The sequence below is a fragment of the Capricornis sumatraensis genome, chromosome 1, assembly GCF_032405125.1.
Source record: "Capricornis sumatraensis isolate serow.1 chromosome 1, serow.2, whole genome shotgun sequence".
NCBI classification, from domain to species: domain Eukaryota; kingdom Metazoa; phylum Chordata; class Mammalia; order Artiodactyla; family Bovidae; genus Capricornis; species Capricornis sumatraensis.
Window position 1 is genome coordinate 145,048,492 of NC_091069.1, and position 23,454 is coordinate 145,071,945.

At 36.9% G+C, this 23,454-nt stretch overlaps 1 protein-coding gene across 1 annotated transcript in view; it reads left to right on the forward strand.

Annotated features, from left to right (window-relative positions):
* Positions 1–23,454, forward strand: part of NSUN3 (NOP2/Sun RNA methyltransferase 3) — a 61,578-nt gene that overhangs the window by 14,397 nt on the left and 23,727 nt on the right. Inside the window, exons 4-5 of the mRNA XM_068982355.1 lie at positions 4,449–4,603; positions 5,380–5,501. Coding sequence (XP_068838456.1) covers positions 4,449–4,603; positions 5,380–5,501 — 277 coding nt within the window. The remainder of the gene's footprint in view (positions 1–4,448; positions 4,604–5,379; positions 5,502–23,454) is intronic.

Below are 23,454 nucleotides of genomic sequence, written 5' to 3' on the forward strand. Positions count from 1 at the left end.
TACTGCTTCATGAACATGTGTGGATAGAAGAAGCCAGAGCCTGCTCAATTAAAGCATCGATTAGGAGATTAACTTATACAAACCTGAGACTCCAAAATACTTTTCCCTCCAATAAGGTAAACTAGGAAGAAATTGTCCTCTTCAAAGAACTGAAAGGAAGATTGTTCTTAGTTTTAGTGGTAGGGGAGGAGTGGACATACCCTCTGAAACTTTGTAACCAGAGTTAAGCCAGTGTAGACCATTATAGTGAAGTTGCAGAATTATGAAAATAAAAATCTTAATAGCAGTCAGAGAAGACAGTTTACCTTCAAAGGACAACAGTTGGACTGAGGAATGACCTCTTAGTGTAATAATGAAAGCTGGCATTCAGAGGAATGATGTTTTCAATGTGCTAAGAAAAGATGACTGTCAATCCAGAAATACATACATCAAAATATCCTTGAAGAGAAAAAGTGAATTAGACTTTTCTTTTAGACAGAGAGCAAGAGTGTAGTTTGTCACCAGCAATTCTGAAGGAAAAGGGAAAGCCATCCTAGGTGGAAAATGGAAGATACAAAAAGAATTGAAGAAAGAAGAAAGTGAGAAATACATGGGGAAAATCTAACAGTCATTGGATATAGAAGACAATGATAATAACATTTTATACAGTTAAAAAATATAAGCGCAAATAAATCCCAATATACAATGCAATAGCATCTTATTTAGGAGGAAATGTTATGAGATTCTTGCATCTTTTAGGAAAAATGGTGTAGATTGACTTATTTTAGGTTTTTCTTTTACATATGCATGTTAAATGCTTTAGGGTTACCACTAAAAGAACACAAATAGAATATAAGATATTTAAACCAGAAAAAAGAAAAGTGGAATGAAATTTAACTGAACAATGCCATAACCAGCTTGATTATAAACCCTCTTACATTTGTGCTCCCTCCTTGCATGATTTACTTCTTTTTATTTCTCACTCTTGCTTCCCTGGGATCGTACCATTCTGTGATGTAAACTTTTGTCTTAGGCTGTTTTCTAGTGATTTCAGGCTAAGACAAAAGCTTTCAGCTACCTATCCATAAGCTGCATTAGTGAATCCTCCAAAAACCACTCAAAATAAACAGTGTAGACTAAATAAAAAAGAATGTTCTACCTGTACAAATGAAGCTTTCAGGTGATTTTCTATTCCTTTCTGAAACCGCTCCCTAAATTGATGCCCTCCTCTGAGTTCAAAATCCTTCAAGCTAGGCTTCAGCACTTTGGGAACAGAGAACTAAAGATGTACAAGATGGGTTTTGAAGAGGCAGAGAAATCAGACATCAAATTGCCAACATTTGTTGGATCATGGAGAAAGCAAAGTAGTTCCAGAAATAAATCTGCTTCATTGACTATTTCAAAGCCTTTGACTGTGTGAATCACAACAAACTGTAGAAAATTCTTGAAGAGATGGGAGTATCAGACCACATTACCTGTCTTCTGAGAAACCTGTATGCGAGTCAAGAAACAACAGTTAGAGCTGGACATGGAACAATGGATTGGTTCAATATTGGGAAAGGAGTATGTCAGCACTGTATAGGGTCACCCTTCTTATTTAACTTATATGCAGAATATATGATACGAAGTGCCAGGCTGGAGGAATCGCAAGCTGGAATCAAGATTGCTGGGAGAAATATCAACAACCTCAGATATGCAAATGATACGACTCTAATTGCAGAAAATGAACTAAAAAGCCTCTTGATGGAGGTGAAAGAGGAGACTGAAAAAGCTGGCTTGAAACTCAGCATTCAGAAAACTAAGATCATGGCATCCAGTCCCACCACTTCATGGCAAATAGAAGGGGGAAAATGGGGGCAGTGACAGAATTTATTTTCTTGGGCTCCAAAATCATTGTGAACAATGACTGCAGCCATGAAATGACTCAGTTCTTCGCATCAGGTGGTCAAAGTATTGGAGTTTGAGCTTCAGCATCAGTCCTTCCAATGAATATTCAGGGCTGATTTCCTTTAGGATGGACTGGTTGGATCTCCTTGCAGTCCAAGGGACTCTCAGGAGTCTTCTCCAACAGCACAGTTCAAAAGCATATTGTTGTTAATGACAGTTGTGTGAATGCCCCGAAATTGGCAATAGTTGAATAAAAAAGGGCACGTTTTTGTCTGTATACTATTCATTAACCTTTAAAAGTGATTCGCATCTCTGCTGATTGAGTTGGTGGTATTGCCTTTGAAGTATTGATGTGGAGAGTCAGGAGACAGAAAAGTGTGTAAATAAAATTCTGTATATGCAGATAATTATATAAGCATATGTATATCAGGTTGATAATATAGGTTCCTTTTGATGGGTGGTTGGGCAGTTGACAGTGGGGAGATAAAGAGTAAGATGGAAAAAAGACACTACAAAAATATATAATTCCATTTATATTGGTTTTATATGTAGGTGTAGACATAAAGAGATATGGTAGGATTATTTAATGAAAATGTTAAATGATGCTTATCTGAAGGATGAGTTTTAGGTAATTTTTGGTGTTCGTTATACTTTTGTGTATTTGAAAATATGCTTGTCTTTAATGTTATATGAAATTTATGTTACTATAATAAATATATACAAATGTTTATAAATATATACAAATATTTATAAATGTATATTTATAGGAAAAAGAAACAATTTTTTATTAAAGAGAGAACAATGTGCTAAATGCCTTCTATTTCTGAGAAGCAGCATGGCATGGTGCTGAAAAGTAGGTAGGCTCTGTAACTAAGGTATCTTGGTTTCCTACTGTGTAAACCTGAGCAAATTACTTAGCCTCTCTTTGCCTCAGTTTCCTTATCAGTAAAAGAGAAATGATAATAAAATTATCTACCTGATGTTTGTGAGGATTAAATATGTTACTACATGTAAAGTCTTAGAACAGTGCCTAGCCCTTAATAGGGACTCAAGATAATAATTACTACTATAAGAAAGTGAAAATTAGTCACTCAGTCATGTCCAACTCTTTATGACTCCATGGACTATAGCCCACCAGGCTCCTCTGTCCATGGAATTCTCCAGACAAGAATACTACTGGAGTGGGTTGCCATTTCCTTCTCCAGGGGATCTTCCCCACCCAGGGATCAAACCCAGGTTTCACACATTACAGGCAGACTTTACCAACTGAGCCACCAGGGAAGCCACTACTACTACATGTATTGTTAATAATCATTATGAACATTTCTTGTTACTCCTTTTGCAGTTCTATGCTAGATATGGGCTTCCTGGTGGCTCAGCTGGTAAAGAATCTGCCTGCAATGCGGGAGACCTGAGTTCGATCCCTGGGTTGGGAAGATCCCCTGGAGAAGGGAACAGCTACCTACTCCAGTATTCTTGCCTGGAGAATTCGATGGACAGAGGAGGCTGGCAGGCTACAGTCCCTGGGGTCTCAGAGTCAGACATGACTGAGCGACTAAGCACATCACACATGCTAGATATGTTACTAAACTATCACAGTTAGTCTTTTTTTTTTTCCTTCTAGTTTCATTATGAGATACAATGTACATATATATAGTACTGTATAAGTTTAAGGTGTAGCATTTCATCTTAACAACCACTTTGTAAGGCAGGGGTAGTAAAATTTCTCCTGTATCCTATTAGGGCTTCTGGCAGTGACTGACATAAGACAGGATGACAGGAGTAAAGCATACATGCATTTTTCTTGGCCTTGACTCTCTATCTCTGGTGATAAGAATATTCTTTCCTCTTGGTATAGGGAGGGTATCTTTCACATAGGAGTTCATCTCCTGCTTTCAGGAAGAAAAAGATAGGTCACAATGCCCTTCCCACATCTGCTGTTATTCAGGTGCTTTTTACTCAAAATAATCAGTATGCCAAAGCAGCATATTTTGGAGTGGAGTGGTCTAAACTCCTTCACTATTATAGTCCCCATTTTACAGATAAGGAAAGTGAGACTCTGTAGGAGAGCTGAGTCAGGTTTCTGGAGTCTTACCATTCTTAATTTGAGCCTATGCCTTTCTTATCATAAAGCCACTTAACACTTTACATGCTTTTTTCCACATGCCACATACCTTCCTTTATTTAAAATCAAGGTGTTCTGACCTGGAAGGAACTTTATATATCATTTACTCTTAAGAGCGTTAGGAGAGAACTGTGTCTAAGGTATTGGTTGTATAATATATCTTTAGGAATCTATAATTTTCTAAAGGTTTTTACCTTCAGAATTAAATTTGAATGAATAATGGTGAGAGCTTCTGAGAGGCTCTGTAGGTATGACTATGGTAAATGTTTTATGTAGTGTTTGTGAGTGTACTGAAGTCTTTAAACACAAGACAATCATAATGTTTACCTCTCAGCCCTGTTCCTGTATAATTATGATGAACCAATGTATTTCTGAAGTTTATTTGATCAAAAGCGGAAATTTAACAATTCTATTGTGTTCTTTTTTTTTTTTTAACTTTTTACTCCTTTATATTTAGGTTATCTTCATTGTAATGAATACGATAGTCTGAGATTGAGGTGGCTGAGGCAGACATTAGAATCTTTCATCCCACAGCCTTTGGTAAATGTAATTAAAGTGTCTGAATTGGATGGCAGAGAAATGGGAGATGCCCGGCCTGAAACCTTTGACAAGGTACTTTTATTACATTGTGACAGACTGATAGACTCCCAGTGATACTACTGTTATGTTGCTTTGTTGTGGTTATTTCCCATCTGCTTCCAGACATAGCTGGATACAATTTCTCAGTACCCTGGGAAATTCTGATAAAGTGAACATGGAAGCAGTTTTTATTTGATGGTCAGCATGTTCAAAGGAAGCGGTAACATTGGGATTGGGGATTATCGAATGCTTTTTATTTCCAGGTACCTCAAAGATACTCAGGAAGAGATCAGATATTATCTGAGTCAGTACACAAGCTTGTGCACTATATTGCTTTAATTCGGTGACATTTCGTATCAGAGTATGACAGTTGAAGAAAAAGACAGCATTTCAGTAAACTGAAATTGAATTATTAGTTCTTAAATATAAATGCTGAGAATTCAGGAATATAGTAACATCTGTTTAAAATGAGTAACTTAAAAAAAATAAAATGAAATGAGTAACTTTTATAAAAGTTTTTGTTATAGTCAACAAGAATATGAAATGTTAGTAGACATTAGTAGACTTTTAGTCCTCTCATTCCCCTTTTCCACTGAAAAAGACCTAAATACTGAAAGTCACAGGAAATTCTTTTGTAAGGTATTAGTGAAGAAATGTTGTAAACAACTTACCAAGGTGTATTTTTAGTTTTAAAATAAATTTATTTAGTTTCTAATTTTTGCCACAATTTACGTAGCTTCCCTGTATACTTTGTGTCTGAGGATATGTTTTCAGTGCATGCTTGCCTTATGTGTCCTTTTTTTCTATAGGTGTTAGTTGATGCTCCATGTTCAAATGATCGAAGTTGGTTGTTCGCTTCTGATTCTCAGAAGGCTGCTTGTAGGATAAGCCAAAGGAGAAATTTGCCTCTTCTACAGATAGAACTCTTAAGGTGAGAGCTATTAATACAAAAGTTTATTTTGGTTTCTAATATAATTTCAGTAGTCATGACAAAACATGACACAGGGCAGTGCCCAAATGGAGAATTTCCCGTGTAGGTGTCAATAATTAATTCTCTGACGTCTGCACCCAGAAGATTCTCAGTCTCTTCCTTTTGAGTCTCATGTTGTAATGTCACCTCTGCCCTCCCGCTCAGTGAAATCCAGTGTTGCTATGCATTGTCTTTTAAAGGACACAAATGATTTTATTGTGATTTAAAGTTGTTCGGTTATCAGGACCATCCAAAGCATAGGGTTCATCACCCTATTCTTTCACCAGGATGTGAATAGCCGCTCTGTAGGAGTAGCTTTGGACCAGGATGTTTTTTTTTTCTTTTTTTCAGTAAGGACACATTGTTCTGGGTGAGTAAGAAGTTTTAGTTTGTTGTTAGCACTTATCTCCCATCTAAGACTTTTCCAGAAAGGCATGACCACTGAGAGAGACTTGGTTTCTTCAGAACAGAGCCATTTGGGGACATCCTGCTTTGGTTTCAAAAGAGATTTATATTTATACCCTAATCCTAAGCAATTCCTAGTGTTTAATGCTGAACCAAAATTCTTGGACTATGTTAAATATACCTAAATGATGCTTTATCACTCATCACTTCTTACATGTTGAAGCAGAATGAGTGACAGTTAATATGCCCTGCTGACAACATACATTACTTCCAAATTCTGATTGATTCACAGCAATGAATATACACCATTTCCTAAGTGTTACAGCCAATACTAATAAATAGTCTTGTTCTTGTACTGGATTATGTCTCAGCTCTTTCTGGTCATTCCAGGTAGCACCAACCAGCCGGTCTGTAAAACATTTATCAACTTGCAATTAGACTGTTTATTTGTATTCTTCCAGTGTCAGCCCTTCATTTGCTATAACCCTAAGATATTTTGAGAATTCTTTTCCACCTTTCTCTTCTCTTTGGTTATTAGTTTTGGGATGTTGCATAGATCCAACCATAATAAATCTTTTTTTCTCACCTAAACTTCCTTGATCTGGCTCTTTAGTAAGTTACTCTTGTTATTCCAGACTTTGCTGTTGTTATGCCTGACGCTGTAACAGGCACCTGGTCTTTTGGTGCCTTATTAGCTTTGTTATCTCTAATTTTTTTTAACCTTTCAGCAGAGAGGCTACCTGAGAATATCATTTTTCTTCCTTCTCATAAAAAATCCTTCTTTCACTTCTTTTTCTTTCCGTACCATACCACACTTCCTGTTTTATATTCTGTGTATTGCTTTTCCTTCTGTTTTGTCTCAATTCATTATAATGTAACCTCTATTCCCTTTATTCTTCCAAATCTAGGCTTATTAAAGTTACTAAACAACCATTAAATTAATTGTTATTTCTCAATTTTAATTTTGTTTGATCTCTTGATAGCATTTTAAAAAATGTGTTTTATTATACAACTGTTACATGGAAACATTTTCACTGTAAAAATTAAAAAAAAAATACAAATGAAGCAAAAGGTCTCCTTGACCAGAGACCCAACAAAATACCAGCTTTCTTCACAAAGTTGACTATTGGACTTCGGTGTATACTCTTCCAACTCTTTCTGTAGTTTTTCTTATATATGCATAGAGAAATATGTTAAAAAATAACTTCTTTTATTATGTATGCATTGTTCTAAAACTGGCTACTTCTTGTATTTAACATTCGTTAAAGTCTTTTTCTCATAAATCTATTTTGTTCTCTTCAAGTTCTGTGACATATTCAACAAGGTTAGTCTATAATATTTGAGTTAATTCTCTGTTTTTGGATATTAACATTCTTTCTTTTTTACTTCTATAAACTATTCTTTGTCTCATTGGATACGCAGGATAACATTTTTATTGATTAAATATCGAGAAATGGAATTAAGAACCAGACATTTTAATAGGTACAGATTATTGAATTGTGAACGACTATACCAGTCTGCATTTTCTTTTGTACTTGACTTTGTTGACTACTTGTTCCTTCTTAAAATATTCTTTTCCCTGATTTTTGTGATCATGTGCTTTACTGGCTTTTTTCCTACTTATTTTCCTAATTGGCTCTTAATCAGGTCATCTCATAAATTTTGGGTTTCCTTGAGCTGCTGATGTTGGCCCTCTTCTCTGTTTATCTGATGGCTTCAGCTGATATAGGATGCCGTCTCCCAAATATGTATCTTTTTTCTTAGATCTTTCTTCTTAGCCTCACACCTCTATATCCAATCATCTATCAGAGATCATGCTCCTCAGACACATAGAACTGAATTTGCCTAGAGGAACTCATAATTTCGAATGCTCTCCTGTGCCTCTCCTCTGTCAAAATCAACAAAAATCAAATAGAAATCCCATCAACCTGCCTCTTTTCCTCTCCTCTCTATCTCAGTAATAGATCGCTTTGCTGAGATACCATAGCATCATGCATTTGACTAAGTCAGGAATCCATCCCCAAATCCTCTTTCTCTTATACCTGATCAATCACTAAGACATTTCAATTCTACCTGTTACATATTTCTCAAGCCCATTCACTTCTTTCTGTTCTTAATAGCCTATCCTGAACCCCTGGCAACTGTCACCTAAATCATTGCAATTGGCTTCTTTTGACTGCCCTGCTCACCTCCAGGTATGAGCTTTATTACTTCACTCCCTACAGTAAAGCCACATCTGATGTGAAACGTAAATCTGATCATGTCATTCTCCTTTTTGAAGTCTGCAGTGGTTCCTCATTACTATTACGATTTCAAATTCCTTAGTATGATATTCCAGAGAAGGCAGTGGCTCCCCACTCCAGTACTCTTGCCTGGAAAATCCCATGGACGGAGGAGCCTGGTAGGCTGCAGTCCATGGGGTCGCTAAGAGTCGGACACGACTGAGCGACTTCACTTTCACTTATCACTTTTCACTTTCATGTATTGGAGAAGGAAATGGCAGCCCACTCCAGTGTTCTTGCCTGGAGAATCCCAGGGACGGGGGAGCCTGGTGGGCTGCCGTCTATGGGGTCGCACAGAGTCGGACACGACTGAAGAGACTTAGCAGCAGCAGCATGATATTCAAGGCCTCTTCTTATTTCATTAACCATCCTATCTCAGGACTCTTCTTGCACTGTGTTCCAGCTGAGCAGTTTCTCAAACTCACCTTGCAGGGTCTCATTTCTGAGGCCTGTGAGTTTCCTGTTTCTTGTGTTGGATTACTAAATCATTCTCCTCTTTCTTTTGGCTAACTTTACTGGGTCTTCAGGGATCAGCTCTGAGGGACTGAAGCCTTACCTGATACCCTAGGACTGGGATTGGTATTCCCTTCATGTCTTTACCTTCATTTAAAAGTTCATAGATTATCAGTTCTTCTGTTTGACATTTGCCTCATACTTGTTTTTTTTTTCCAAGACTGTAAACCCCATGGGAGGAAGGATTGTCTTGTTTTTATTCCCAGTACGTAGTTTGGTATCTGGCATGTAGAAGAGGGAGTGGGGTCAGTAAATGATTGTTTAAAAGCACTAAATTTTGAGGGCTGAATATTTAGAATTTACACATGTAATTAAATTTATAGAAAAATTAATCTGACAAAAATAATCACATAATCATTATTGTGTTACGTGGTAATTAGGCATAAATGTAAAGCAGTTCACACGATTTATTTTGATTAGTATTAGTTTTACATAGCCCAAGCGTAGTTTTAGTTTGTTTAGAAATGTTTAATACATTTCCCTTGACATCATATAACGTTTTGATCATCATCACAAAGATCATGCGTCTTTGTAAACCTTACATCCACACAGCCTTGTTCCACAAAAGCTGAGGCTCTTTACTGTCTGCCCCTCTCTCCCATCGTCTTACTCCCTAAAGGAAATGGCTTCAGCATCACATCAGTTTAGTAACATATTAATAGGCTGCAGAATTGACATAGCAATCGCAGTGAATGTTGGTTTTCATGTAATTATACGTGATTGGGAAAGACCGTCACATCAGCCCCCTCCCATTCTTTTCCTTGAGCAGCTACTCTGCATTCAATGCCTCTGATGCTGGTCTGCCTGAGAGGTTTCAGAGCCACTTGAAGCAGTTGAAACTCTGAGCCCCTTGGCTTTGTGATTATGATGCTGAAGGGGAAAGAGCGTAATACCAATGCTGTAGTCACAGATAATGGTTCTTGTTCCCTGACATCTACAAATTTGCAGGTTAAAAAGATAAAGAAAAAAAATGATAATGCCAGCCATAATCTCTTTTATTTCCTGCCCTTGCCTCCAAATAATGAAAAATAACTCTAGTAATTTTCTCATCAAAGATAGATAGGTCCTTTACTACTATGTCATGTACAGTGAAATTTCTTTTCTCCCAAGTCTTCCTCATCTAGTTATTGCCTTACCATCTTTTAATAAAAGGCAGTCGTTTTATTCCAGTAAGGAATAGAAGGTTTAAATGCAAGCACGTGCAAGAGAATGAATATACTGATGTGTATGAGTTTTAGTCAGAGGTATAAAGGATTGATACAGATCCTTATTTGCATTTGCAAAGAACAGTTAGAAAGCAAGCAAGCAAACACTGCCTAGCCTGATACTGGAGACAGAAGATGGCACTCAAGAGAGAAAAGAAGTGAGAAGGACAGTTAAGCGGCAAATAAGGAAAGCTTCTTGTTTGTACTGTTTTGTCAAAGATTGGATTTGTACGTTTCTGCATTTGTCTGCTGACAGATACGATGCTCAAAAATATTTTATGCCTTCCGTGGTTATTATTCACTTACCAGAAATCATTCATATTTACATTAAATAGGCAACATGTATAATATTCAGAATTTTAGCTTTTGAAAACCCAATACCCTATTACTGATTATTCTACAGCCAAACATTAATCTTGCACCTATTGTTTATGAATGTGATACTTCAATGAAAATCAATATCTTAGTTAAAAGTTTCTTGATGTTAAATTTTTAAAAGGAGTAATATTAGTAGATATGTAGTATTAACAGTTTTTTAGAAATTCTTTAAAAAAATTAATGCATGTATATAATTATACATAATCAAGAAAATAGTAATCTGATTTTTTTTGGCATGAAAAGCTTATTGGGGGAGAATGGCATTGAAACATGTATACTATCATGTAAGAATCGAAAAAAAATAAAACCAAGAGGAAGCAAAAAAAAAACCAAAACATAGTCCTCTAGTGTTATAAAACTGGAAAAAAAAAAAAGAAAAGAAAAGCTTATTGGAAGGCATAGTGATGGCGGGAAATGCCAAACCATATTAATTCATTGTACACTTATTGAGGACTCTTCAGTTTATCCATACAGAGGTAGAAAATTTAGAATCTTCTATTAAATTCATACAACATGAATATATAAGATATATACAACTCTTGTACATGTTTCATATCATGAGAATGTGGAATGAAGATATAAGGAATAATTAATTGAGTGGACTGAAGCGACTTAGCAGCAGCAGCAGCAAGCCAGTTCTAGTAGTGAAGTGCCATTTGAAAGTATACCTTTATTATCATTTCTCAAAATAATTTCTGAGACTAGTCATTTCAGTAACATACTGTGTATGTGCACACTACATAATAAAATTCTTTTGCCTCATTTTTATTTAACTACATTAAGAAAACAAAATGGGAAAAGATACTGAAAGTGATATAGACATAGTCTTTTTAGAAAGCGCCACATTTGTGCAAAAGAAGTTCACATAATTTTTAGATGCAAAAGCATGAACTGAAGAGTTTGATTTATAACAAAAATATAAGCGTCTTATTGCAGTAATGTATCATGTCACCCATTTCCTCAGAGGAAATCGATCATGTTTAAAATAGTGATGGCTTCTGGTTTTCTTTTCTCACTACTTGACAAGTAAAATCGGATTTGTGAAGTCATTGAAAAAGGAAGCTTAGATTATTTGATAATGTTTTGCAAATTTGTATAAATCATTCAGATAATAGTCCTTAAAAAGTGTTACTCTTGCAGTAAGAGTTGTGTTTTAAAAGAAACATTAAAAAAATCAATAACATCTCTTCTGTCATGCTCTTGAGCTGAGATGAGGGATACCTTGGACTGTGGAGCATGGTCTTCATCATTCTTCAACACAGTGACCAATGATACGTATATATTAGAAGCATAGTCTTTGGGCATATTGTTCTAACAGAATGGAAGATTTCCAATGCTGCCTCAGCAGTGTGCATATTTTCTTTTTAAAATTTAACTTAGTTAACTTTGCATCCTATCCCTTATATGCTTGGTCATATATTTAGAATCCAGAAAACAAAAGCTATTTTTAATGTTATTGCTACTATTGCTGCTGCTGCTAATTCTCCTTTTCCTTTCCCCTCCTCCTCCTGTTTTCCTCCTTTTTCTTTTTTTTTCTTTAAGTGAGGTGGCAGGAGTCAGAAATTCTGAGATTAAAAATCTGTAACTTGGGCAAAGTACATGTTTCTTTTTAATAAGAGTTTATACATCAAAATATTCAGCATTGACTGAAATTGTAAAGGGTTGAGGAAATATCCATAGCTATACTTTCTAGCCATTGTACTTTCAATCATAAAAATATGTTTCAAGGGCAGATTGACAGTGTAAAAGACAATCTTGAAAATAGGGGTTTTGTCAGCATTTATTAAATACCTACTTTGTGTCAGGAACTTTGCTAGACATGAAGATACCAAAATACATATGAAATGATTCTTGTCTTCAAGATCCTCAGGGAAGTTATCATCAAATATGGTATAAATTTAGTGATAGAGGGACTAGTTAGGGTGCAGAGGGTACAAAAGGAGGGACACCTAACTTTGCTCAGGTTAAAGATGGGGTGTGGGCATTTTGTAAGATAACATTTTACAAAATAAGCAACAGATAAATATCAGTATTTAGACTGAAGATATTTTTCTAATAATTTTTCCTAATCATGAAAGTAATCAAGCCACATAAAGAACTTAGAATGTACAAAGAAATATAAAGAAGAAAATAAGCCATCCATTGAAAGAAGCTATTATTAGTTGGATTTACTTCCTTTGATTGCATATAGTACTTACAATAATGGAAATCATAGTGATATATAATGTGATATCTTTATCACTTATTTCATTAGGAATATTTTATTTATTTTAGTAACAGTTTATATTAAGTAGTCTTTGAAAACATACTCTTCAAATGACTACATCATATAAAATCTCTTCATTCATTCAGGTAGTTAAGAGTATCAAAGATAGCTCTTCCTAATGATAGAATCTCATTAATGCAAGAAATAGTTACAAAAACATAGCCTAGTGGAGATGAAAACATCAGTTTTTTTTTTAATGATCCAGGCAAGAGTTTGATAATTCTTTGAGGAAGGAGTTAGCAGCTGGCCTGTGATCCATTTCTCTTTTGATCCAGGGAGATACTTCCACAGAAAGAAGAAGGGAGGTGACCCAGTTAAACATGTTGATAACTGACCTCCTTGGTAAATAGACTAATGAATTTTGCTAAGAGGAGAACTCTTACTTATGGCATACTTTGAACTGAATGTCCCTAGTTAGGATTGCCTGTGGTAAACACAACCTAGAGTCTATAGATTTACGAGGCATGTTTTCCTAGAGGATGTTGTGTAAGCCATTTAACTCCCTAAGGTATACTGGAGATGTGTGACATAACCTAAATGCTCCCCATGTGTGAAGTGACCTGTCAACTTTGCTTATAGAAATCATCTGTTATTCTCAGCTAGAAAACATTCTGAGATAGAAGCAAGACTTAAGCCACATTGGATATCTCTACTTCTTTTGTGCCACTTGATTGCTTATATACTTGTAATTATTTTAGTAAAGCTTGAAGGTAAGATCTCTGGTTCATGAGAATCTGATTAGACAAGAAAGTCCTTTGTGTAGGCTCATCCCCAAACCCCAGCCAGTCATCTCTGATGAAACTAAATTGAGGAACATGACTTAGACCTGAGTCCCAAGTGCAAGGATCTTATTCCAGTGCTACATCTAAGTCTTGGAACTCAGTCAACTCATCCAGCCAACTGTTAGAAAGTAATAGCCCTCCGCCTTATGTCCTCGGCAGGGAAATATGATTAAGAGGATGAAGGGAATTAATTAAGAGATTTCTTAATGTGGAAAAATACTTTATAAGTAGAATAAAAGTTCTTGGCTATAATCTTAAAAAGAGGATGAAGGGATAGGATCCAATGTGCCAGAGCTCAACTAGGTCCAAAAGAACAAGAGAGGTTGGGATGTTCAGGAATTGTGACTTTTTTCCATTTTGCCTTTAACCACTAGTAAAAATAATAAGTGGAGAAACATCTACTTCTACTTTATTGACTACACCAAAGCCTTTGACTATGTGGATCACAACAAACTATGGAAAATTCTTCAAGAGATGGGAACACCAACCACTTTACCTGCCTCCTGAGGAATCTGTATGCAGGTCATGAAGCAACAGTTAGAACTGGACATGGAACAACAGACTGGTTCCAAATCGGGAAAGGAGTATGTCAAGGCTGTATATTGTCACCCTGCTTATTTAACTTTTATGCAGAGTATGTCATGCAAAATACTGGGCTGGATGAAGCACAAGCTGGAATCAAGATTGCTGGGAGAAATATCAATAACCTCAGCTTATGGCACAAAGCAAAGAAGAACTAAAGAGCCTCTTGATGAAAGTGAAGGAGGAGAGTGAAAAAGTTGGCTTAAAACTTAGAAAACTAAGATCGAGGCATCTGGTCCCATGACTTCATGGCAAATAGATGCGGAAACAATGGAAACAGTGACAGATTTTATTTTCTTGGGCTCCAAAAATCACTGTAGATGGTGACCGCAGCCATAAAATTAAAAGACGCTTGCTCCTTGGAAGAGAAGCTATGACCAAACTAGGTAGCATATTAAAAAGCAGAGACATTACTTTTCCAACAAAGGTCCATCTAGTCAAAGCTATGGTTTTTCCAGTAGTCATGTATGAACATGAGAGTTGGACTATAAAGAAAGCTGAGTGCCAAAGACTTGATGGTTTTGCACTGTGGTGTTGGAGAAGACTCTCGAGAGTCCTTTGGACTGCAAGCGGATCCAACCAGTCCATCCAAAAGGAGATTGGTCCTGAATATTCATTGGAAGGATAAATGCTGAAGCTGAAACTCCAGTACTTTGACCACCTGATGTGAAGAACTGACTCATTGGAAAAGACCCTGATGCTGGAAAAGATTGAAGTCAGGAGGAGAAGGGGATGACAGAGGATGAGATGGTTGGATGGAATCACCAACTCGATGGACATGAGTTTCAGCAAGCTCTGGGAGTTGATGATGGACAGGGAAACCTGGTGTGCTGTAGTCTGTGGGACTGCAAAGAGTCCAACACGACTGAGTGACTGAACTGAAATGAAAAATAATAATAGATGCCATACATTGACTGTATTAGCTATTTCTCCTCTCGTTGTTTGAAGAAGCACACAGATGGAGAGAGTCTTGAATTGTTCACCATACATTGACTATATTAGCTATTTCTCCTCTCCTTGTTTGAAGAGGCACACAGATGGAGAGAGTCTTGAATTGTTCACTCCAGCAAACTTGGGGTTAGGTTAGGGGGGGGCATCTCCTCCTTTATATAAACTTGAGGCAGGATGGTGATAGTTCTTCCCTAACCATTTATTCTTTCTTTAAGTATTCATTGAATACCACGAGAGTACATCATGAGAAACGCTGGGCTGGAAGAAGCACAAGCTGGAATCAAGATTGCTGGGAGAAATATCAATAACCTCAGATATGCAGATGACATCACCCTTATGGCAGAAAGTGAAGAGGAACTAAAGAGCCTCTTGAAGAAAGTGCAAGAGGAGAGTGAAAAAGTTGGGTTAAGGCTCAACATTCAGAAAACGAAGATCATGGCATCCGGTCCCATCACTTCATGGGAGATAGATGGGGAAACAGTGGAAACAGTGTCAGACTTTATTTTGGGGGGCTCCTAAATCAATGCAGATGGTGATTGCAGCCATGAAATTAAAAGATGCTTGCTCCTTGGAAGGAAAGTTATGACCAACCTAGATAGCATATTGAAAAGCAGAGACATTACTTTGCTGACTAAGGTCCATCTAGTCAAGGCTATGGTTTCTCCAGTGGTCCTGTATGGATGTGAGAGTTGGACTGTGAAGAAAGCTGAGCGCCGAAGAATTGATGCTTTTGAACTGTGGTGTTAGAGAAGACTCTTGAGAGTCCCTTGGACTGCAAGGAGATCCAACCAGTCCATTCTAAAGGAGATCAGTCCTGGGTGTTCATTGGAAGGACTGATGCTGAGACTGAAACTCCAATACTTTGGCCACCTCATGGGAAGAGTTGACTCATTGGAAAAGACTTTGATGCTGGGAGGGATTGGGTGCAGGAGGAGAAGGGGACGACAGAGGAGGAGACGGCTAGATGGCATGACCGACTCGATGGACATGTGTTTGAGTGAACTCCAGGAGTTGGTGATGGACAGGGAGGCCTGGCGTGCTGCTATTCATGGGGTCGCAAAAAGTCGGACATGACTGAGTGACTGAACTGACTGACTGACCATGAGGTACCAGTGGTAAACAGGGAAAATGCAAACCTTGTTTGACTTGGCTGCATTTGTTGTTGTAAGTAATTAACTGTCCATCATTTCTAATTCAAGAGTTTCATGTCTTCTGCCAACAGCCATGAAACTTGATGGGCTTACTTTTTAGTTTGCACACAGGGTGAAATATCAGCCCGTTCATAGTTTTTGACGTTGTAGTACAAATATCTTCTCCCATGTTGTGGCTTGCCCTTTTTCTCTTTTGGAGTTTTATGTTTTTGTCTTTTACAGAAAGATGTTATTACTTTTTATGTAATTTATTATATCTATGTCTCAAGTTTCTATAAAAGAGATCTCCCCCTAACCTACCCACAAGGTAGCAGGTAGGCCGTTTTCTGGGTGAACAATTCAGGTTGTCTCCACCTATGTACTTGAGCCTCTTGAAACAAGGAGAGAAGCAGCTAATGCAGTCAGTGAATGGTATCTCTTTTCTTCATGATGGGATATGATTTGTGCCTACATATTAGGATACAAATACTATGGTAATTAAGTTAATGTAGCACTAGCTTGAGGATCAGTAAAGCAATTAAGTAGAATAAAGTTTGGTCCATGTTAATGTGGACACTTGATTTATGACAGAGGTCCAATTCAGAGTACTAGAAAAAGGACAGACTTACTAACCAGGACAAAAAGACAGCATTAACCGTAGGGAAGAGCTGTCGCCATCCTTGCTTCAAGTTTCTGTAAAGATTGCTTAGCTATTTGGGGTCTTCGGTGTTCTCATACACCTTTCTTATATATTTTAGAGTCAGCTTGTCAAGTTTCCTGAAAAACTTGTTGGGATTCTGTTTGGGATTACGTTTTGTAGTCTGTTAGTTGCTTAGTCATGTCCAGCTCTTTGCGACTCCCGAGGAGCCTGCTAGACTCTGGAGCCTGCTAGACTTCTCTGTTCATAGAGTTCTCCAGGAGAGAATACTGGAATGGGTGGCCATTTCCTTCTCCGGGGGATCTTCCCTACCCAGGGACAGAACCTGGGTCTCCTGTGTCACAGGCATGTTCTTTGCTGTCTGAGCCACCGTCTATGAAATTCCACAGTGTGTGTTTTCATATTTTCATGGCCTGTTGTTTCATTTCTCTGGAATTTCATACTCTGGATGTTCCTTAGAAACATACATTTTTTTAAAATTTGTAGGCCTTATTTTACCATCATTGGCTTTAATTTGGGGATTACATTAAGTCTACTAAAATTTGTAGAATATAGACATTTTCTATTATTTAACAATATTGGTAAATTTATTAAGTCTAAAAATTTGTCTTTAGATTCTTTTGGATTTTCAACAAAATTTACACCATTATGTATTATGTAGAAATATATATATATATATATATATATAATTTTTCTAGAATCTATATGGTAATATTTTGCTTAGGATTTTTCTATTTATTTCATAAGTGAGACTACCTATAATTTTTTATTCTTAAAATAGTATTAGAGTTTGGAATCAAGGGTATACTAGCCACATAAAATGAATTGAATAGTGGGCTCATTTATATACTCTGGAATAGTTTATGTAACATTGCAATTATTTTTTTAATCCATGTATGTTTGGCAGAATCTCCAATTGAAGCCATATGGGCCTGGAGTTTCCTTTGTGGGATGAATTTTGAATGTTGATAGAGTTTCTTTAATGGTTATAAGACTCTTAAGTTTTTTCTTTCTTCCTGAATCAGTTCCATGAGTTTGGGGGTTTTGTTTTTGTTTGTGTTTTTAGTAATTTTCCCATTTCATCCAAGTCTATAAACTTACTGACATAGAACTGTGCACAATATCTCCTTGTTATCTTTTTAATATTTGTAGGATTTATAATGATGTCTTCTTTTTATTTTTGTTAATCAGTCTTTCCTGAGGTTTGTTAAATTTTTATCAGGATCCAGTAGTCAAAACATTGTTCATCTTTTTTACTGTAATTCTGTTTTCTATTACCAAACATATGGAGATTTTCTGGCTGCCTTTCTTATTATTTTCTTATTTCTATTTTGATAAGGAAGCATATGTTATATCTGCTCTCTGAAGTTTATTTTGACTTGCTTTCGGTCAATTTTTATGAATATTTTATGGTGCTTTGAGAAGAATGTGAATTTTATATTTCTTTATTAGTACAGTGTTCTATACTATTCATTCAGTGACATGTTCATTTCAATAAAATGAATATTCATTCAGTGAAATTTGTTAATTTTGTTATTCAGATCTTTTATGGTGTTACTTAAAAAAAAAAACAAAAACCCTGATTCTTCAGTCAGTTACTGAATGAGATGTGTATAATTTGAATTTGTACATTTTTCCTTGTAGCTCAGTCAAGTTGCACTTTATATATTTGCTTATATAAAGTTGCACTTTATATATTTGCTACATGTTATTGTAGCATACAAGTTTTGTTTTGTTAGTGGTTTCCCTACTAACTTTAGAACCCTTAGGGGTCACCCTATTTTGGGTATTAAAAAGGGGGGTTCTATTCTCCCTACTTAGTCTTTAGCTGGATAGTGCATGCTCAGTTGTGTCCAACTCTTTGTGACTCCATGGACTGTAGCCTGCCAGGCTCCTCTGTCCATGGAGTTCTCCAGTCAAAAGTAGGGAGTGAGTTGCCATGCCCTCCTCCAAGTCAGTTAGACAGTACTGCTTCTATTTGTTTTACTGATTTGTGCTTCTGAATGATATTTAATTTGAATAGCTTATTCTATGACTTAACTGTTAATAGTGGGGAGCTCCTAAAGTATTTTTAATACTGAAGTGACATGATTACATTTATATTAGAATTATTAATTCCATATAGTAGATGGATACAAGGGTGCAAACACAAAGGAAAGCTAATCAGGAAGTTGTTGAAATTTTCAAGGTGACTAATGATTATCAGTGGGTTATGTTAGGACACAAAGGTATTCAAAATAAAGTGATACTTAAGCATTTCATTAACTCATCATAGTTGATTCAGTTTGTAAAATATCACTGTTAACAAGAATTTATTTTTTATTGATAACTTGAAAAGCCTCTAATGGATATCAAACAAAATAAAGCTGAACAAATAAGTTTAGTATAAGTATATGATAAGTATTTGACAATGGGAGCACATAAATTTTTCTATTTAAAAAATGTAAGCTTTTTTCTCAAGATTTCTAAATAGGGATTGAAAACTATGGCTGAGGATGACCTGGCTATTTATGACTTGGGAGGAGGTGCTTCTTTGTCATTTGAGTATTCCTGTCATTTGGTGGTCTGCGTTATTTTCGCCTCTGCTGAATCTTTTGAATCTTCTTTTTGCTGGGAACAATGATTTTTATAATCCAAAGGATTTGACCTAAGGCTGAAGAAGGAAGATTAGACCAGCCTATCCCTCAAGAATCCCTGTGACTCTTTTTCCTCCCATCAGAATGGTTTTCCTGGCATTTGGCCTCATTCTGACAGTTACTTACAGGTCTCTGAACTTGCCATGCCTTTGACCAAAATAGAGTCACTAAAATGCCTTTGGTAAACTTTATGGGCTTTTCATTCTTTTATAACTCGACCGCTGCAGGAGTTAAATGATTTTGTTCTTTAGTAGGAGATAGCTGTTGTTTTCCTCCAAAGAATTATTTATAGAACAGTGGTTTTCAGACTCTATTCTGTAACTATATAGGGGTTCTATAGCATTGCTTTTGGAGCATCTTGAGGGAAGAAGGGGGAATGACCAGGACAGTCTCTTAGTTCATCACAGCAAATCCAAGTAGAACCATGGTATTTCCATCTGATTAAACTGGTGGGATTTTATTTGAAGAAGTTTCTTATTACTAAAAAAAAATAAGTCTGAAAAACTCTTTTCTAGTGATAAGCAATCTATTTATTCATGGGCCAAAGTCAAGTCAATTCTGGTGGTTTTCTTGAAAGCTTTTTAGTACTTTTTCTTTGTAAGAGTAAACAGGCTATATCTGATACTACATAAAAGACCTTATCTTAACAGTTTGGCAGGCCTAATGTCTTCTGTTGTCACTCTTCTCTAATTTAAGCAACACAAAACTAAATTCCTCATGTTCAGTCTTAGCAGAGAGATTTTAATTCCTAACCCACCCTCCCGTACCCATAATGAGGTAATTAACTGTTGGGAAGATATGCTAAACTTGTACATCTTGTACAAGTAGAAATTGATAATAAATATGTTAGAACTTGTCATTTATAATCTATTTCAGGAGTGTCTAGTGTCATTACTCTGCTCTACCAGTATTATATTAAAAATAACTCTTCTTTAAGGAAAAAACTTACTTCGAGTAGAAAGGAGGTAATTATCAGCATTATCAGTTTTGTTTCTTAAGCTGACAAAGGAATGGCTTCTGGGTATGGTGTCTCTGAAAATAGCAAGCTCCATCACATTTCTTTATCTTGAATTTACAGAACTTCTTTGATAATAAACAGTTTGATATCTGGATATTTGATTATTTACTCTGAGCACAGTGAAGATTACCCTGAAGGCTTGTAAAATAATACTTTTGAAACTGATGATAGCACTGGGTAACTATCAACCTAGAAATATCTTTGTTTTAGGTAGTTACAGTACCTGAAACTTAATTTTGCATCTACATTTATATGATAGATTGTACATGAGCTTCAACTTTTCACCTTAATGCTTTCTTTCGCTGTAGAACATAATAATGGTAGGGATTTTTATATTTACTTTCTTGCTGTGGCTGCTGTTTACCAGCAGAAGTAGTAAACTGATACAGAGCGATGTGATAAGAAATAGGCAGTGGGAGAATGAAAGAAATGGGAATTGCTGAAAAGGAACAAAAATAGAAAAATTGGAAAGGAATACTAGAAGCCAACAATATGATATAGGAAAAAATATACGAAATGATAAGGAAACGTAAATGAAATGGAACTCCCCAAAAGAAAAGATATGAAATGTAGTGGAATTAAACATTATGGTGGAGGGCAGACAGAGGGAACAACTTAGAGGTACAAGCTTTATGGAGTTCGTAGAGTCGGATACAACTGAAGTGACTTAGCAGCAGCAACAGTCAGTTAAAAGTGTGATTTTATCATTTGTCAAGTATGTTAGTTGCTCAGTCATGTCCAACTCTTTGCACCCTTGTGGACTGTAGCCTGCCAGGCTCCTCTGTCCTTGGGATTCTTTAGGCAAGAATACTGGAGTGTGTTGCCATTCCCTTCTCCAGGACCATTTGTTAAATTTTGTAGTAATTAAAGTATTTCTCTTAGTACATCAAATTAGGTTAATATATTTTTTAAAGAGTAGGTTTGTTTTCTTCTTTTTAAATCAAACTGCCTATAAAAGAAGAGAGGTGAAAAGCAAAGGAGAAAAGGAAAGATATAAGCATCTGAATGCAGAGTTCCAGAGAATAGCAGGAAGAGATAAGAAAGCCTTCTTAGGTGATCAATGCAAAGAAATAGAAGAAAACAACAGAATGGGAAAGACTAGAGATCTCTTCAAGAAAATTAGAAATACCAAGGGAACATTTCATGCAAAGATGGGCTCAATAAAGGACAGAAATGGTCTGGACCTAACAGAAGCAGAAGATATTAAGAAGAGGTGGCAAGAATACACAGAAGACCTGGACAAAAAAGATCTTCATGACCAAGATAATCATGATGGTGTGATCACTAATCTAGAGCCAGACATCCTGGAACGTGAAGTCAAGTGGGCCTTGGAAAGCATCACTATGAACAAAGCTAGTGGAGGTAATGGAATTCCAGTTGAGCTGTTTCAAATCCTGAAAGATGATGCTGTGAAAGTGCTGCACTCAATATGGCAGCACATTTGGAAAACTCAGCAGTGGCCACAGGACTGGAAAAGGTCCGTTTTCATTCCAATCCCAAAGAAAGGCAATGCCAAAGAATGCTCAAACTACCACACAATTGCACTCATCTCACATGCTAGTAAAGTAATGCTCAAACTTCTCCAAGCCAGGCTTCAGCAATACGTGAGCTGTGAACTTCCTGATGTTCAAGCTGGTTTTAGAAAAGGCAGAGGAACCAGCGATCAAATTGCCAACATCTGCTGGATCATCGAAAAAGCAAGGGAGTTCCAGAAAAACATCTATTTCTGCTTTATTGACTATGCCAAAGCCTTTGACTGTGTGGAGCACAATAAACTGTGGAAAATTCTGAGAGAGATGGGAATACCAGACCACCTAACCTGCCTCTTGAGAAATCTGTATGCAGGTCAGGAAGCAGCAGTTAGAACTGGACATGGAACAACAGACTGGTTCCAAATAGCAAAAGCAGTACGTCAAGGCTGTATATTGTCACCCTGCTTATTTAACTTATATGCAGAGTATGTCATGAGAAGCACTGGACTGGAAGAAACACAAGCTGGAATCCAGATTGCTGGGAGAAATATCAATAACCTCAGATATGCAGATGACACTACCCCTATGGCAGAAAGTGAAGAGGAACTAAAAAGCCTCTTGAAGAAAGTGAAAGTGGAGAGTGAAAAAGTTGGCCTAAAGCTCAACATTCAGAAAATGACGATCATGGCATCTGGTCCCATCACTTCATGGGAAATAGATGGGGAAACAGTGGAAACAGTGTCAGACTTTATTTTGGGGGGCTCCTAAATCACTGCAGATGGTGATTGCAGCCATGAAATTAAAAGACACTTGCTCCTTGAAAGAAAAGTTATGACCAACCTAGGTAGCATATTCAAAAGCAGAGACATTACTTTGCCAACTAAAGTCCATCTAGTCAAGGCTATGGTTTCTCCTGTGGTCATGTATGGATGTGAGAGTTGGACTGTGAAGAAGACTGAGCACTGAAGAATTGATGCTTTTGAACTGTGGTGTTGGAGAAGACTGTTTAGAGTCCCTTGGACTCAAGGAGATCCAACCAGTCCATTCTGAAGGAGATCAGCCCTGGGATTTACTTTGGAAGGAATGATGCTAAAGCTGAAACTCCAGTACTTTGGCCACTGCATGCGAAGAGTTGACTCATTGGAAAAGACTCTGATGCTGGGAGGGGTTGGGGGCAGGAGGAGAAGGGGATGACAGAGGATGAGATGGCTGGATGGCATCACTGACTCGATGGACGAGAGTCTGAGTGAACTCCGGGAGTTGGTGATGGACAGGGAGGCCTGGCGTGCTGCGATTCATGGGGTCGCAAAGAGTCGGACACGACTGAGCAACTGAACTGAACTGAACTGAACTGATCCTCTCCCCCTGCCCCTACCTCCTTTGTTAATTTCCCGTATGTTACTAGAAGGAGAGTGTCAGGGTCAACATTTGTTTTTAAATAGATCTTAACTGCACTTTTGGTACCACATATCTCAGTTTTAAAATAATGGCCATAGTTTTCTATAAAGACAAGTTCACTTACTAAACATTACCTAACTGTTCCACTCAATGAGAAATGAGAGCACAACTACTAGGCAGTAACCTTGGCATCCTACTCCAGTGTTCTTGCCTGGAGAATCCCAGGGACAGGGGAGCC